General features: G+C 36.9%; 1 protein-coding gene across 2 annotated transcripts in view; it reads right to left on the bottom strand.

Annotated features, from left to right (window-relative positions):
- Positions 1-9,420: 9,420 nt before the first annotated feature.
- The window catches only part of ASMT (acetylserotonin O-methyltransferase), a 32,795-nt gene continuing 24,222 nt past the window's right edge, over positions 9,421-17,993 (bottom strand). For both annotated transcript variants that reach the window (XM_036747735.1, XM_036747736.1), the window contains 2 exons: positions 13,135-13,257; positions 9,421-9,632 (listed from right to left, as the gene is read on the bottom strand). In XM_036747735.1, the coding sequence (XP_036603630.1) occupies positions 9,421-9,632; positions 13,135-13,257 (335 nt within the window). The remainder of the gene's footprint in view (positions 9,633-13,134; positions 13,258-17,993) is intronic.

The following is a 17,993-nucleotide window of genomic DNA, read 5'->3' as shown; positions in this document are numbered from 1 at the left end:
TTTCTTCCTTAGTATACAAGTTTTTCCTAAAGCAACCATCAAGTAATATCACAATTTTCAAAAAAAAAAAAGTATAAATGCATCCTGGGTAAGTACTTGACGTCAAGCCTAGTGGAGCCAATGTAACTGATACATCAACAAAGCCTTTATTAAAGAAATTTCTTCCCTTGAAAAGCCTTCTTGTTCACATTCATTTAAGAAGAGTAGCGTAGGAAGCAATTCTACTAGTCATACTCCAAAGAGCATAGCAGAATGGATCCTGTAATCAAACAAACAATACAGTCTAATTTCTCCAAGAAAGATTCTAAAATTGAGATCATACCACTGCTTAAATGGGATAAACAGTATCAAGAAAAAATAACTCAGCTATACCTAATTGTGAGTTCTAATTTGAAATTCTCACTCAGCTTCTAATTCTGGTAATTTAGTAATCATCTAACATAGGTATTTCCACACTTACTTGTAGTGCAATTAGATGGATTCAGAATTAAATGAATGGCCAAATTCAAGGAAGAGTTGTTAAATATAACATTTCAGTGTCAACTTGATAAGAGGTCAATGGTAGAGTACTCTGCTGATCTCTTCTTGGCTTTGTGCTAGTTAACATTTTTGCCAATGACTTGGATATAGGTATATTTGGCATGTTTATCAAATCCACATACAATTGGAGGGAAAGCTAATATACTGGATAACAGAGAATAGGGATAAAAGTAAGGTCTTAGACTCAGGTTTGAAAAATCAATTTTATTAAAAAAAAGAAAAATCAATTTTCTGAGTACTTTATAAGCTTAATATTAATTAATAGTGTAATAGAGCAGACAGAAAAGCTAATGGAGTTCAGGGCTACATTCAGAGAGGCAAGATTGAAGAGGGGGATTGTCTGTACTCTGCCCTAGTCAAACCACATTTGGAGTATGCTATTCAATTCCAGGTTCTGAAGTTTAGGAAGGACTGATAAACTAGAGAATGTCCAGAGTAGGGCAACTAGGATAAAAGATTTTGATTCCATATTATGTGGTGATTGGTTGAAAGAAATGGTAATGCTTAGCCTACAGAAGAGAAGGCAGAGAGGAAACATGATAACCCTGTTTAAGTATTTGAAGGGTTCTCTTGTTGGAAGTGGGATTAGACTTTTTCTGTTTGGTTCTAGAGGATAGAACCAGGCAAATTAAGCAAATTTAAGCTTGATTTTAAAAAATCCTAAGAATCCAAAAGCAGAAAGAGCTGCTGCCTTTAGAGGTGATAGGCTTCCCCTACTTGGAGGTCTTTAAGCAGAGATAGGATGGCCACTTCTTTGAGAATATTAAAACAGGAATTCTTTTTTTTAGGAACAAGTTGGACAAGAGGGCCAACCAGGTTCCTTCCAACTCTATAATTCTATGATTCTATAATTCAATTTATGGCACTAGTTGATATATAATTTGCCAATTGACTAATTCATCTTGAAATTCACCCAAAGAGAAATAAATATCTGAGGAGACAAGATCATTTGGGCCAAGCACATATGTCTCACACCAAATAAAAGACCAAACCCAAATATGATTTTCCTAATGGAGGAGGGAGGGAGGGAGTGAAGTACAAAACAAATTACTTTCCCACTTCCTTGGCTCTTTGCTGTCAGTTCCTCAGATCCCTGTGAGAGTAGGAAACAAAATCACATCTTGTGCATTTCAAGTTCTGTGTCAGATTTCATGGTCTTTGAGGACGGTGCCCAGTTTTAAAGAGCATGTTGCTTTGGAATAAATGTCATACTCTCATAAAAGCAGAAAAGTTTGCCTCTGAAATACAATCGTATGGTCCACAGTGACATGAGATTTTTGTAAAAACCTATTTTTTTCTATCTAGAGTTGGAGAGAGGAATGTACATTATCATTGCTTTCTACCCAGACTCCAAATATTTAGAAGGCAACAAAATAATAGAAGCCTCTTAACAATGGTAGCTTTGTTCTAATAGATTATTTTGTCATGGTAATATACTAGCTGATATTAATATTGTCTACTTTCTTTCCATCCTCAGTGTTTACACATCATATTCCTAGACCAGAAGGCCAAAAGATATCCTATAGGACTTTGGGACTTATGCATGCTTACAATGTATTCATTACACTCAGTTAAATTGACTTGAACCTTGGTCTTCTGACTGTAAACCCAGTGCTCAGAGGTAGATAATACAAGTATTATATCATCAGTTCATGCATGAGAAAGCAACTAAGAGAAGTTAAAGGACACTTAATTTTCACTTAATAAATGGCAGAGCCAGCCCTCAAATCCACATATTCCAAGTTCGTTGTTCTTTCTACTGTAACATAATGTCTGAATAGAATCTCTCTCAAGGGCAGAGATTCCAAAGTCTTCTGTTTGTTTTGTATCTCTTTTTTGAGAACAATGGGCTCCCAGTAAAAGTCATTGTTAATGTACACAGAAATATTAACCTAATGTTAATCCTTACCACCAAGGACATAAAGAAAAAGATAAAAAGTCAAAGAAATAAGAAGATAAAAAGTCAAAGGAAGCCACTATGCACAAATCTTAGCAATGGATATTTTCATTTATTTATCTAAGTGTCTGCTACTTGCAAAGCACTTGCCATATTGCATGTGTTCAAATTCCATTTATATGATAGATAAAAGTGTTCACATTTTCCTCTGACTTAGAATTTGATGTCTTGCTGTTAGTATAACCAATAAAATACAGTTTAACTCTATGGGTATAAAGCCAACCCTTTTTTTTAATCTGAACATTTTTTCTGCATGAAGACCTCACTGTTGTCTTTATTATCTAGTTTAAGTACGGACCTATTCTTCTCAAGGACTGAGATAATATAGAGAAGAGTATGCCCTCCAGATGTTGAAGGAAAATGTTTATACTTCTGTTCTTTCTATCTCTTCTCACTAAATATTCCTTTATGAAAACTAATTGGTTCTAATCATTAGTGACTGACATTAGAAAAAAATGCATCCAAATGGAAGCTAAAGACAATAACATTAGAGAAGACACCCCCTCAGCCCTTGGAGTTACCCCTAGAAACCTGAGGAGGGATATAGCTAGCCTTGCTGTGGGGAACCTGGCTCATCCATGTGATTGGGACTTAAGATGAGGATCTTCAGAACTTATAAAAGTTACATTTAAAAACTCCAAGGATCCATGGTTATATCATCGTGAAGAGACCTTCTTTGCCTTAGTAGAAAAAGTTTATGAATTTCTGAAGATTAAAAAAAACCATCATCATCATCATCAACTGGTAGCCAACCTGTGTAATGTTAATGGAATATGAAGATTTTACCCTTTCATTAATAGGCCTATGTCACCACATGTGTTCAATCATGGATGTCTTGCTGCTTTGAACTCCAGCCCAGCTGTGATACATCCTGAGTCACATAGACCCCAATGGGGAAGGAATTTGCCTGAAAGGAAAGCTTGCTTAGGGGAAGCTGACTTGCAGGAAGGCTTTCACACCTTTTGGTACCAAGCTAATTAGGTACAGAGTTATAAGGGTTGTGATGCCTTCTGGCTCTAAGAAGTGCATATATATTCTGAAGTTGGTATTTTGCTTTGGGGGCTTACTCATGACAAGGACCTTTTGATTCCCTGAACAGGACTCTGAGTAGCCATTTTGTTAAAAGCCCCCCAATCCAGTGGTGTACATAGGTGATTGTATCACTTTGTTCAGACATTTGGAGCCCTGTCTGTTGATCTCTGTGCTAATTTCTCTGTTTGTATTTTCCCTGCTTGTATTTTCTCCACATACAGGGTGCTGACCTTTCCCCTGAACTAATAAATGTAATTAAAGTAAGATTGTTGACCCTTTAAAAAGTTGTCTTTCTTTTGAAAGCATATCAAAGAACCTGTGCTAGCAGGCCATACTGGGTGTGCTTGGGTGCTTGCTGTTACAACCTGCTAGTGATAATCTTACATAAACTTATATAGGCTAGTCCCCAAACAAGAGACACCTCTGACCCCATTCTTCAAATACTTTCTAGCTTGATAGGATATGGCAAAGCTTATATTTCATCGGCATAGCTTTTGAAAAAGCCAAAGTCATTTTCATATTCAATGCAACACAACAAATTTTAAGTGCCTACTATATCCCAATTACTCTGCCTAACTCTGAAGATAAACAGACAAAAATAAAACAAGCTGTGCTCTCAAGGAATTTACATTCTTGAGGAGTAGGTATAGCATATACAGAAACAAAAACAAGATAGTATGAAGAGGTAAAGACCAAAAGCTAGGGTGTTGGACAAGGGGAAGTGGGGGTGCTTAGGAAAGACTATAAGTAGAAGCTAAGCCTTGATGGAAGGTAGGGGTCCTAAGGAGTGAAAGAGAGAAGGGAAATCCCTCCAGGCATGGGGGACAGGTTTTGCAAATTTTCAGAGATGGGTGGTGGAATGTTGAGTTGAAATATAGAGTACATAAAAGGAATAATGAAGTTGGTTTAAAAGAGATCTAAAAGATGGCGAGTTTTAAATGCTAAGCTGAGAAACTTAAGATTCTTGAGCAGCAAAACAACATCAGTGTATAATGAATTGAACCAGTTTTTAAAAAATACATTTGCATCTATGACCACCATTTTTTTATCTGAAGCTTGAGAGCAACTTACATCACGTGTCCTTCGGAGTTGTAGTGGATCATTGTATTGATAGGAGTTACTAAGTCTTTCACAGTTATCTTTACAATATTGCTGTTACTATATAAATTTGTCCTCCTGGTATGACTCACTTCATTTCAGATCAATTCACATAAATATTCCCAAGATTTGTTTGCTTTTTTTTCTGGAAACTATCCCCTTCATTATTTCTTACTACACATTATTCCTTCACATTCATATTTATGAATTTATCAAGAATTACTCATATAACCTATGTGTGACATCCTTTTTGCTATTATTAAATGGGGCATATTCACACCCACTGAGGGCATAAATTCAGCTCCACATTTAAACAGTGATGAAAATAAGAATAAAACTATACCTGTCTAGGACACATGAATTTCCAAATAGGGAGAGAAGAAAAGGGACATATTCATACTTAGACTCATGTCCTAAGGACTTTCTATTCCTTCATCCTCAAGGATATGTGGCTCATGGGTCATCAGTTAAAAAACCTACCTGATCAACAAATTAAATATACATACTTATTCAGTGGTTATAAAGTGCAAATTCACTTGCATTATGATCCATCCCACCATGCTGCCTTTGTGTTCATGTTTTATAGTCTGGGCTCACAAACTTAGCAGCAGATAAAACCATATAGTGAACACAATTTGATTTTGGCATACATCCTATTGTGAGGTAGTAGTAGATAGAGGGAAAGACAGGAAGATAATGAATGGTTTTGCTTCTGATACATACTGGCTGTATGACTGGGGGCAAGTTATTTAACCCCTCTCTGTCTCTCAGAGGACAGTCTCTCAGACAATGATGAAACCACTAGCTCAGACCAAAAACAAAAACAAAGCAATTCTCCTCCACAGCAATTCACAGCAGGCACTCAGTTAAAGGGAACTGGTCTCCAATCCAAGAAGACTTGAGTTCAAGTCCTTAATTCAAGTGGTTAGTAGTTCTCTGTTTTGTTTTTGTTTTGTTTTTTAAACCCTTATCTCATTTTGGCTTCCAAATAGCTTTCTCAATTAGGGAGAAAGTGCTTTGACTAGAAGCTGACATAAAAATATGATCTTCCTGACAAAATTCTAACTATAAATTCATAAATCATCACTCTGGGTTACAAATAAAGCTTCTTTGTGTTTGGATTTCATGAGTCAATTTACCAAAGCATGATCTCATCTGGATGAATCTATAAAAATTGAATTTTAAAGCTGAGGTCTAAATTATAGAAAATGAACTATTTCCTTTTTTAAGAAAAACTGAAGTCTGTGAATTATATTTTTTTATTTAATTTAATTTTTAGTTTTAGTTCCAAGTTCTCTATCTTTTCTCCCACCCTAGGGAAGGCAAGAAATATGATCCCCATTATACATATAAAGACATGAAAAACGTATTTCTGCATTAGCTGTATCTCCTCCCCCCCCCCGCAAAAAAAAGCAAAAAAAAAAATAGGAAAGGGGAAAAATTCACTTCCATCTGCTTGAGAGCAATTTACATCATGTGTCCTTCAGAGTTCTAGTGGATCATTGTATTGATAGGAGTTACTAAGTCTTTCACAGTTGATTATCTTTACAATATTGCTGTTACTGTATAAATTTGTCCTCCTGGTATGACTCACTTCATTTCACATCAATTCACATACATATTCCCAAGGTTTGTTTTTGCTTTATTCTAGAAACTATCCCCTTCCATTATTTCTTATCACATTATTCCATCACATTCATATACTATAACTTGTTCAGCCATTCCCTAATTGATAAACATCCCCTCAATTTCCAACTTTTTGCTACCATAGAAAGAGCTAAAATAAGTATTTTTGTACATATAGACTCTTTTTCTTTTCGTTAATCTCTTTGGGGTATGGATGTAGAAGAGGTATTGCTAGGTCAAAGGACATGCACAGTTTTCTAGCTTTTTGGACATAGTTCCAAATTATTCTCCAGAATGGTTGGATCAGTTTACAACTCCACTAATAGTGCATTAGTGTCCTAATTTTTCCCCATCCCCTCCAACATTTGTCAGTTTCCTTTTCTGTCATCTTAGTGAATCTGATGGCTGTGATGTGGTACCTGAGAGTTGTTTTAATTTGAATTTCTCTAGGCAATAGTGATTTAGAGTATTTTTCCTTGTGACTATTAATAGCTTTGATTTCTTCCTCTGAAAATTACCTGTTCATGCCCCTTGACTATTTGTCAATTGGCAAATGGCTCCTATTTTTTATAAATTTGGCTCATTTCTCTATATATTTAAGAAATGAGACCTTTATTAGAGAAACTTGCTGAAAATTTTCCCAATTTTCTTCTGACTTGGGTTACATTGGCTTTGTGCAAAATCTTTTTAACTTTTCATGATAAAACTTAACCATTTTACCACCTGTGTGATTCTAATACTTTCTTAAATTCTAAACTAGATGAAAGGTGGTCTGACATCTTTCTTAAATAAATGTCATTTCCAACTCTGAAAGATTTATGATAAAAAAAAAATGCTATCTATCCCCAAAGAACTGATAGTGCTTGAATACAGATTGAAGCATACTTTTTTCCTTTAGTTTTCTTGAGTTTTTTTTTCCTTATGTTTTCTTTCACAACAAGACTATTAAGGATATGTTTTACATAACTACACATGTATAACCTGTATTTAACTGTTTTCCTTCTCAATGATGGGGAGGTGGGGAGGGAGCAAGGGAGAGAATTTGGAACTCAAAGCTTTATAAATGAATGTTTAAAATTGTTTTTAAATATAACTGGAAAAAAAATTTTTTTTTCAAAAAGAAGCAAGCAGGACAATTTGGTGACTGCTGCATTAAAGTCAACATGTATAGCTTATATTTGGGGTTAACAATCAATAGAAGGAATTGAAACATGGAAAAAATGTCACTTCCCCTTCTTCCACTTTTAAACTTACTAGCTTTTTGAACATATTTTCTAATGTTTATTTTAGAATTGTGAGGTAGGTTGGACCTGATATTTCTTATATTTCTCTCAGTCAATGGTTATACTAAGCAAATGACTTTTAGACTATAAATTCATTGAAGGCGAAGATTATTTGGTTCTTTGTATTCAAAACACAATTGCTTAGTACAATGCCTGGTAGATAGCACATTTAAAAATGCTTATTGATCGATTCCTATCCTCCTATTCTGAACTAAGTGGAGCAGTGGAGAGATTGCTGGATTTGGAGTGATAAGGACCACAGTTCAAATCCTACCTTGGACACTTACTAGCTATGTGACCTTGGGCAAGTCACTTTAACCTCTCTCAGCCTCCATTTCTTCATCTGTAAAATAAGTGGACTAGACATCGTGGGCACAAGTTCATATTTGTAGGTTATATTGTCACCCTTCACTGTTTCTTCCACTGGAACTTCTTCATTCAAATTGGATATCACTGATTTCTGTGTAAAAGACACAGCAAGAAACATATCTCTCTTTACACATGCAGCATATCTTCTGTTGTCAGGCTTTCTCTGAAATATGCCTTAATTTTTTCTTCTCTCGGTGCAAGTAAGATTGAAGAAGAAGAATGCATAACTTTTATAATTTTACTTTATTCACTAAGCTAAGATTGTTTTACAAACAAGAGACACAAGACACAAAAAAATGTTAAGTAAAATGATATGAGAGAGGGGTAAAAAAGAGGGAAGGACCAGCTTCCCAAGAGTCAGAGCTATCTAAAAAAGTAATGGACTGCCTTGGGAGATAATGGGTTTCTCCTCACTCGAGGTCTTAAGGTAAAGATTGGACAACTTTGCTGATCTACTGTACAAGGATTTTTTTTCAGGTATGCATTGCACTTGGGTGGCCTCTGAGACCTTCCAGCTCTAGGATTCTGCAATTCACTTTTTCTATGACACCTTCAAATATTCTTTTATCTCTACATCTAAGTGGGAGGTAGAAGAGGGATAAGTAAGAGGATAAATATAATAATGAATAGCTGCTGCCTATCAAGAATGGTGCATCCATTCTTCAGGCAAGGATTAGCCTAGATGGCATCTACTTTCCCTTCCAACTCTGAGAATCTATTATATGAGAATATTATATTATCTTCCCTCCCTATGGGAGGAAGAACTTGATTCCTACAGTGTTCTGCCACCATTCACTAAGCAGGTTGTAGATTATATTGTATGTTCACAAAGACTAATCAAATTATTTCATATACAGGGCATCCATAAAGTCTGTGTGCAATTTAAAATAGTTGTAACTTTGTAACTATATATGATAGAAAGGATCTGTAACAAGGATTAGAAAGCTTGATGTATCTAGTTTATTTTTGTCTTTAGAAATTTTATGTTTATCTTATTTTTATTTTTAGAAATTCAACTTAAAATTACTTATTTTTCAGGGTTACTGTTGACCCATGGTTTCACTAGAAGACAAAGTAAACTGTGTTCTTTGGTTGGCTGAACTAAAATCTACCACCGCTGTCCAAAGTCTACCATTTTCTTGACCTTCACATTCAACAGATTTGACTCCATTGGATTTCTTTTTATGGGGACTTGTGAAAACTAATGTTTATTCAGCCAAACCTTGATCTAAAGAAGACTTGCAAGCTAGGATAACTGATGTGATCGCTGGCACTACTGAAAATCAGCTTGAAAATGTTTCCATGTACTATGGAATTGTATCACCCTTTGTATTGGTAATAACGGTGGACATGTTGAAAATTAACAAGAACAATAAAAAATTAAGTGTTTCTTCTTTCTTTTGCTTTTTACAGATTCATTCTATCACATATAGTTACAAAGTTACAACTATTTTAAATCGCACACGGACTTTATGAATACCCTGTATTTAATGATAGCTGTGGGATAGGAAATAATTATTTCCTAGCTAAAATAGCATCATAGATTTTTCCAGTTTTCTTAAACTGAAAATCTTGAAAACCGGCCTGAGTGAAGATCTTGCGGTATTCTGTTGGATTTCTCTCCTTTCCTTCGGCCTGTACCAGCATGTTCATAGAATAGAGCTGGCTTGTCAAAGGCCCCCTCTTATCTTCATCCAAAAGGGTTTCAACCACTAACACTCCAGAGCCTAGAAAGAAACAAAATGAGTGTTAGCTGGGCCAGACCAGAAGCAGACACTGAATCAGGTTTCTGCCTCATTGTCTCTTGTTCTTTCCCCTTCCCATTAGTGGGCTCAGTTTTGGGGCTGGCCGTAGGGAATGTGCAGGGCCTGTTTTCAGGTGAGCAGGGAGGTCAGTCCTTCCCACATTTTAAGTCTGGATGCGGTGAAAATGCCAAGCTCCTTTCAGTATGAAAATAAAGCAATGAACATACAGTACTTGCAGGGCCTTAGCTCTACTCTCATTCAGCAAGGGTATATTGCCCCAAGTAATCAGTCTGTCTAGAGAAATATCTACTTCCAGGTCGGCTCTATTCCTTCATGTTTTGGTTTTCCTCACAGTAATATGTCAGTCAAGCCTATGCCAATGCATCCATGAAGATCAGCATACATGGTTCAATTCTAGTGCCATAATACATTAGGATACCTACTTCTGGTGTTATCTCTGATTTCCCAATTCTCAACCTCTGCTTTGGACCTTGGACCATTTTACTTGATGAGAAGACAAAGTGCTATCTCTTCCTTTTGCTTTAGCTTTGCATTAAGGGTCTTGGAAATTTTAATTCATGGAGGTACCAAGGAGGAAATGGACAAATGCAGACATCAGAGCCACAAAATCTGAGTTCAAATCCTGACTCTACAACCTATATGTGACATTAGACAAGTCATTTAACTTCTTTCTCTCTAGGTCTTTCTTTCTTCATCCAAAAAGGGGGGGTGGGGCAGGGACTAGCTTCTGTAGCAGTCCTCCCCCAAAAGGCCTCTCTTCTCCCTTATCTTTCCTTGGCCTCCTGGACCAGAAACCTTTTTCTCCTCTTCCTCCCTCTACTGCTACAACTAACCTGGTGGGTCTCTTGCGCTCAAGAGCTCTGAGCTGCAGTGGGTTAAGCCAATTGTCATCTGCATTGAGTTTGGCATTAACATGGTGAGTTCCCAGGGTTGGGGAGAAGAGATTTCCAGGGTTCCCAAGGAGGGGAAACTGACCCAAGTTAGAAATGGATCAGGTCAACACTAGTCGGCAGTAGGATCAGGCCTTAAGTAACCCTTTCATTCCCAGATATGAAGGTTCAGACTTTTAAAAATGATGTTTTCAGCTATAAAGAACATATGAAGATGCTATCTGCATCCAGGGAAAGAACTGATAAATAGAAGTATGTATAGAATAATTTTATGTATACGTACATATATATATGTATGTATGTATATACCTATTGTATCTAATGGAAGCCATCTCTGGGAGGAGGGAGAGAAGAAAGAAAGCACAAAAGAAATTTATATGATAATTTTGTTATATACTTGAAAGGAATAGCAAGTTGTGCATAGTAGATTTATAGTTTCCTGTGCAATCATCTTTTTTGATTGTACTATGTTATAGAAATGCTTGCTTTATTACCTGCATTTTCTTTTTAAAAAAGTCACTGCAGAGAGGAAAAGTGTGTATGGAGAAATATAAACTCTTTAGTCACTTGACCTTATTTAAAACTAGGTATAAGAGTACCAGCAGGACCACAGCAGTGATGTTAGATTGAGAAAATGTTTGTAGGGATAAATTCTATTTATTTTTAATTTTTTCTCATGGCACCTTTTCCAGGGTTTTTTAATTAAGTAATTAATAATTTTAATTATTATTCTACTTTCCATTCAATTAATTTCCATTTTCATTAATTAATAATTAATTTTAATTATTATATTAATTTCATTTTAAAAAACAACTTTTAATGCATAGCTATTTGAAGAGTGGCACCAAATGCCTTATATTTCAGTGAAATCAGTGTGGGGGGTCATTTAAATTAATGGAGTCCACAATTCACACCCCTTAAGCAACCATTTACTCTGTCTGTATCTAGAAGAGATCTAGAAGGTCCCATTTTCATTCTACCAAGGAAGTATGTGTGACTCTGAAAGGATAAATGGCTTGATTCATCTATACCTACATATGTACTTGTCTCCCTAATAGAGTGTAAATTCCTTAAGAACAAATTATTTCATTCCTTGCATTTGTACCCCCAGCACCTTGCAAAGAGCTTCAAACATAGTAGGTGCTTAATAAATGTTCATTACGTAAATTCATTGATTGCCTTGGTCTCTCTTCTCTTTTGGCCTCAGTTTCCTCGTGGTGGGGGCCACCTCTGGGGTCCCTTACAGCTCTGTGATCTTGTGATGCTCGGTGGTGACAGGCCAAAGATACAATAAAAGCCTCCTGATTCGCAGGCTCGTGTTCTTTCCACTACATGCTAACTTTCCCAGTTAAGGTAAAGCTAAATTTGCTTCTGGTCCAGGGAAGATTCCAGGCAATTTGATGTAGCACAACCAAAATGGGCTGAGGGTCGGGAGACTGAGATTCAAGTCATTATGTCGCTAAGTAATAGCATCACAAGATCACAAACTTAGAGTCAAAAGGATCATGTAGTTCAACGTTCCCATTTTACAGGTGAAGAAACTGAGACCCAGCAAGATGGACTTGCATAAAGTTTTACCAGGATAATAATCCCTTTTTTATAGATCAGAAGAGCATTGTTCTAGAGCTGGAAGTACTTTTGAAATCATTTATTTTAACCTAATCAACAGAGGCTTACAGACTTTGTAATTTTCCCAGGATCATTGTTGTGGTGGTTGTTGTTGTGTCATCCTTTTTCATTATTGTTTGTCCTCTGTCCTTGAAAAGGATTAAGGGGACCACGATTTGAACTCAGATCTTATGACTCCAAATTCACTGCTCTTTCCAGTACTCCCACAATATGAGGAAACTGATGCTCCATTAGCATCAGTTAAGTGCCTTGCCCAAGGTCATAGAACTAGTAAATGTCAGAGACTATATCTAAACCCATGTTTCCCGCCTACGAGTTCCAAAGATATTTTTTAATACACTGTACAGAATATGAGAGGTAATTTGGTGGAGCAGTGGATAAAGCACAGGGCCTAGGGGCAGGAAGACTCTTCTTCATGCATTCAAATATGGCCTCAGACACTAGTTGCGTGACCCTGGGCAAGTCACTTAACCCTGTTGGCCTCAGTTTCCTCATCTGTAAAATGAACTAGAGAAGGAAATGGCAAGGCACTCCTGTATCCTAGCCAAGAAAATCTCAAATGGGGTCACAAAGAGTTGGAACTGACTGCACAACAGCAACAAGGTCTCTTCTAAAATCTAGATCTATAATCCTTTTAGGAGGCAGCAAGGTGGCTCAGTAAATAGAAAACTGGGCCCAGAGTTAGGAAGATGTGAGTTCAAATCCAGCCTCAGACACTTACTAGCAGTGTGACCCTGGGTGACTTAGCCAGTGTTTGCCCTAATTCACTGGAGAAGGAAATTGCAAACCACTCTAGTATCTTTGCCAAGAAAACCCCATAAACAGTATGGTCCACAGGGTCGTGAAGATTTGGACACAACTGAATGATTAAACAACCACAACAACAAAATGTAAATGTGTCTTAGTTCACAGTACCCAAAGCAAACAAACAAAAACATACATACCTGGTTTACAGGCTTGGTGGATGTTTGTTAGCAATAGTATGCATTTATCATCTGCCCAATCATGGAGGATCCTAGCCAAAATATACAGATCAGCTTCAGGAATGGGATCTCTGAAAAAGTCCCCTGAAATACAAAAGTGAATGGCCTAAGGTAATACAACAATTCAATTCCATTTGGACGAACCTGAGCTATGTCAAAGAATCCTATGTTAGAGCAGCTGCAAGGACACATGGGAAATATAACCCTTTGTTGAGCTGCCTCTCCTGAGGGAGAGTCAAAACCCTCAATAAATACATTTGAAAACACTAAACAATAATAAATCTATTGGCCGTGTGAAGGTCAGAGCTGTAACTGAGCACCTTGAGCAAAGAGGAGGCGGTTGGGAGGAAAGAGATCACTTGGGGCACTGCCACTCAAGAAGAGAAAGAGTGCCACATGACACTATCAGATTTTTACTTTGCTCAAGGACTAGCCACTGGTAAGGAGGCAGAGGAGACAGAAGTGTCCCCTGAGACAAAGTCACTTAGTTGGGGGGTAGAACCTGGTGGTATGGAGTTCATGTGGAATGTGGACATAGTGGAGGAGGGAGCTTGTGAAGGGGCAAATTCCAGGACATTTCTATTACTGCCCTCTAGGCTGAGGAAAAGACCTAGTCACTCTGCACTAATTAAAGTTCAAGTATAGATTATTTTTCCTTAAGGACAGAAAATCCATTGAAAAGGTGCTAGGAGGCAGAATATCCTTCAGAATTTGAACTTGAGTCATTTATCTAAAACAGAAGGCTTTTCAAGACACAAGTGCCTACAGATCACAACTATGAGTCACATATCCATCATATCAAGAATACCATGAATATATAAACAACCAAGCAACCTCCTTTTATCATTCAATGCAAATAATCCTGCTATATTAAGTGGATCTGCCACAGTATTAGTTGTGTGTCACACATTGAACCTTTTGCAATGGGGAAAAGGAAAAGGACAATGACATAGTCATATACTTGCAATGCCAAGCATTTAATCTCAATAGCTCTTCCAAGACAGCCATGAAGACATTTTTGAGCTAGAAGGGACTCTAGAGATATTTAATCCAAACCCCTAATTTTATGGGTGAGAACCCTAAAGTACTATAAGATTAAGCAATGTTCTTCATTGTTTCTAACCCAGTACCCTGTCCCCTGTACCATGTACTGGCCTGCTTTCCAATGTCTTCTTAAACACTGGCTCAATTCTGGAAGCAACATATTTCCTGGTGTCCTTAAATAAAGGGATCCATTTGAAAATTCTTAAATTAGATTAAATAAAATCTGATTACATTAAACAGCACAAAAGTCCAAGAGTGGTAATTTAATATGACTCTTTGGCAGCATCTAAACATGCAAAATTATGAAAATATACATGTATCTATACCCCCAAATTCTTTGTATATATAAATACTGTCATCAGATGTTAGAGGGGCTTGGGGAAGACATTCAGGGACATGAAAACTCGGTCAATGCTCATGGAATTCCCTATATCTAAAATACAAATCTTTCCCTTCCTTTAGAAGTACCACCAAGGCATTTACCAAGTCTATTACTAGCAGGTAGAACTTTTATCTCCATCCTGAAATATCTCCCAGTGCTTTTGCCAGATTTTTCTTTGCATTGATATGACCCTCCTTTAATGTATCTTATCCCTCCATGGAAGGTGAAAGAAAGCCCTTTTACCTCAGCCTCTGGAGATTGTCATAATTTATATTCTGAAGTTCCCAGAAAAAATAATCAAAGAATAGGAATAAGACAACTCAAAGATATATAATTTTCTAGAAGTCCACAATGCTGAATTTGATGAATATTAACTCAGAGTTTGGGGTTATGGTTGACAGTTTGTAATCATAGAAGCTGTTTAATAAATGGTTTTTGAATTGAATTAAATTACAGTGCTCCTTCCCAAATTTTGCCTAACTTTTTCACCTCACAGTTACTAGAAATCTTTCATTTTCTACCTTGCAAGTGCAATTCCTCCTGTAACTGAGTAATTCTCCTTCCCTTTATGACTCTGATTGTAATCTAAAAGGGTAATTGAGGAGGTAAGCCAAGATGTCAGAGTTCAGGCAGCAACTCAGATGAACTCTCCCAAATCCCCCTTCATTTGAAATAATGCCTCATATCAAATTCTGGAATGGCAGACCCAAGAAAAGGTCAGAGTAAGACATTCTTTCCAGCCCAAGACAATTTAGGAAGTCAGCAGGAGAGGTCTGTGACATCAGGGTGGGTTTGCTGGGATCACAGCCCAGGCAGTGACAACATCAACAGCAAGTCTTAGAAGCATCTGTGACATCCACAGCGGCAGCTTTAGGAGTTCTCAGGCCAGAGACAGTAAGGGGGTCAAACAACTGGTCAGAAAGGAATTACATAGGACCCTTTGCTGGGTGCAGGACCCTGTTACATTGTCCATACACAGGTCTAGGTCATAGCTGAAGGTAAAGAAGAATACTAGTTCTTGTGACTACAAAGAAGCAGGGGTCCAGTGTACAGTTGCAGGGCAGAAAAGAGTTCATATGATCACTCACAAGGGAGCAGGGGTCCTGGCCTCAGCTTCAAGATAGAAAGGAGCACTAACACTTGTGGCTTCAGGAGAACTGGAGACCTGATCATAATTCCAGGGCCAAGAGGAATGTTAGCATTTGTGACTACAGGGGAATAAGATCCCTTCCTGGGTAAAGGCCAGAGCATAGGCAAGTAGAGCTGTGATTGCATCTATCCTTGGTTTGTATCACCTTGGAAGCACCAAAAACTTACAAAACCATAGAAACAACTTTGAAAATAGCACCACAAAAAAACCTGAAGCTTTGAACAGGTGCCCCCTCAACCCTGGGAGCAGAGCCCAACTTTAAAATACAGTTGAAGGTCAAGAAATGGATGGAAAAATGAGTAAACAATAACAACAAAAAAGAACCTGCCCATAAAATGTTACTGTGGTGACAGGGAAGCTCAAGACACAAACTAAGAAAATATCAATATCCAAACAGCTGCAAGCAATGCCTTAAAGAAAAAAAAAATATGAATTGGACACAAGCCCAATAAGAATTCCTGGAAGAGCTCAAAAATGATTTTTAAAATTAAATAAGAGTGGTAGAGAAGAAATTGGAAAAAGAAGTAAGAGTGATGCAAGAAAATTATGAAGAGGGTAGACACCTTGATAAAAAGAGGCACACATACACACACACACACACACACACACACACTCACACGCACACAAATCTGAAGAAAATAACACCTTAAAAAATAGGATTGGCCAAATGGAAAAAGAAGTAAAAAAAACTCTTTGAATAAAATAATTCCTTAAAAATTAGAATTGGGCAAGTGAAAGATAATGGCTGCACAAAAAAAAATCAAGAAACAATAAATCAAAGACAAAGGAATGAAAAAACAGAAGAAAGTGTGAACTATCCCATCAAAAAAGTGATCTAGAAAATAGATTAAGGACAGATACTTTAAGAATTATTGTACTAATTGAAGCCATGATCAAAAAAAGAGCCAAGACATCATATTTCATGAAATTATCAAGGAAAGTTACCTTGATATCTTAGAATCACAAGATAAAATAGAAATTGAAAGAATCCACTGATCATTTCCTAAAAGAGATCACAAAATGAAAACTTCCAGAAATATTATAGACAAATTCCATGGTTCCCAAGCCAAAGAGCACTATTGCAACCAGAAAGGAATGATTCAAGTATCATGGAGCTAGTCAGGATCATACAAGATTCAGCAGCTTCTACCTTAAAGGATCAGGGGGCTTGGAATATGATATTCCAGAGGGTAAAGAAATTAGAATTACAACCAAGAATAACCTATCAAGCTAAACTGAATATAATCCTTCAGGAGGAAAAATAGATATCTAATGAAATGAGAGGACTTTCAAGCGATCCTGATAAAAAGACCAGATCTGAATAGAACATTTGTCATTCAAACATAAGACTCAAGAGAAGCATAGAAAGGTAAACAGGAAAGAGAAATCATAAAGGAATTTTATTATTATTAGGGCAATTTCAGGAAGTATTCATAGATAGAGGGCACGGATATGAGTTGACTGATGGGTTGGTATCAAAAAAATAAGGTGAGAAAGAGGGATGCACTGGGAGAAGGAGGAAGGTAGAAAAATAATGAGGAAAATTATTTCACATAAAAGAGGCATGCAAGGAAGAGTTTCTACAGTGGAGGGGAAAATGAAGAATGGGCAGTGCTTGAACTTCACTTTCATAAGAATTGGTTCAAAGAGTGGATAATATAAACACTCAGTTGAGTACAGAAATCTATCTTACCCAACAGGGAAGTAAGACAGGAAAGGGATGGGGGAGGGGGCATTGCTGATTGAAGGGAGGATAGATAAATGGAGGCAGTGATCAGAAGCAAAACAGGAAGGATAGGAGAGAGAGGAGGGGGGAAGTAGAGAGGGAAGGAGGGAGGGAGGGAGGGATAAAAAAGGGATAGAAGGAAATACATAGTAATCATAACTGGTAATGTGAATGGGTTGAACTCACCTACAAAATCAAAGCAGATAGCAGAATGGATTAAAAACCAGAATCCAAAAATATGTTGTTTAAAAGAAACACACATGAAACAGAAAGACAACAAAGAGTAAAAACTAAGGAGCTGGAGCACAATCTGTTATGCTTCAGCTGAGGTTAAAAAAAAAAGCAGAGATACTAATCATGATCTCAGACAAAGCAAAAGCAAAAATAGATCTAATTAAAAGTGATGAGCACGAAAACTACATTTTGCTAAAAATGTACCATAGACAATGAAGTAAGCTCAATTTTAAATATAAATGCACCAAATGTCATAGCATTCACATTCTTAAAGGAAAATATAA

The sequence above is a fragment of the Trichosurus vulpecula genome, chromosome 2 (genome assembly GCF_011100635.1).
Source record: "Trichosurus vulpecula isolate mTriVul1 chromosome 2, mTriVul1.pri, whole genome shotgun sequence".
Lineage (NCBI taxonomy): Eukaryota > Metazoa > Chordata > Mammalia > Diprotodontia > Phalangeridae > Trichosurus > Trichosurus vulpecula.
Note: the sequence above shows the minus strand (reverse complement) of the source record. Positions and strands in the feature narration are given on the sequence as shown.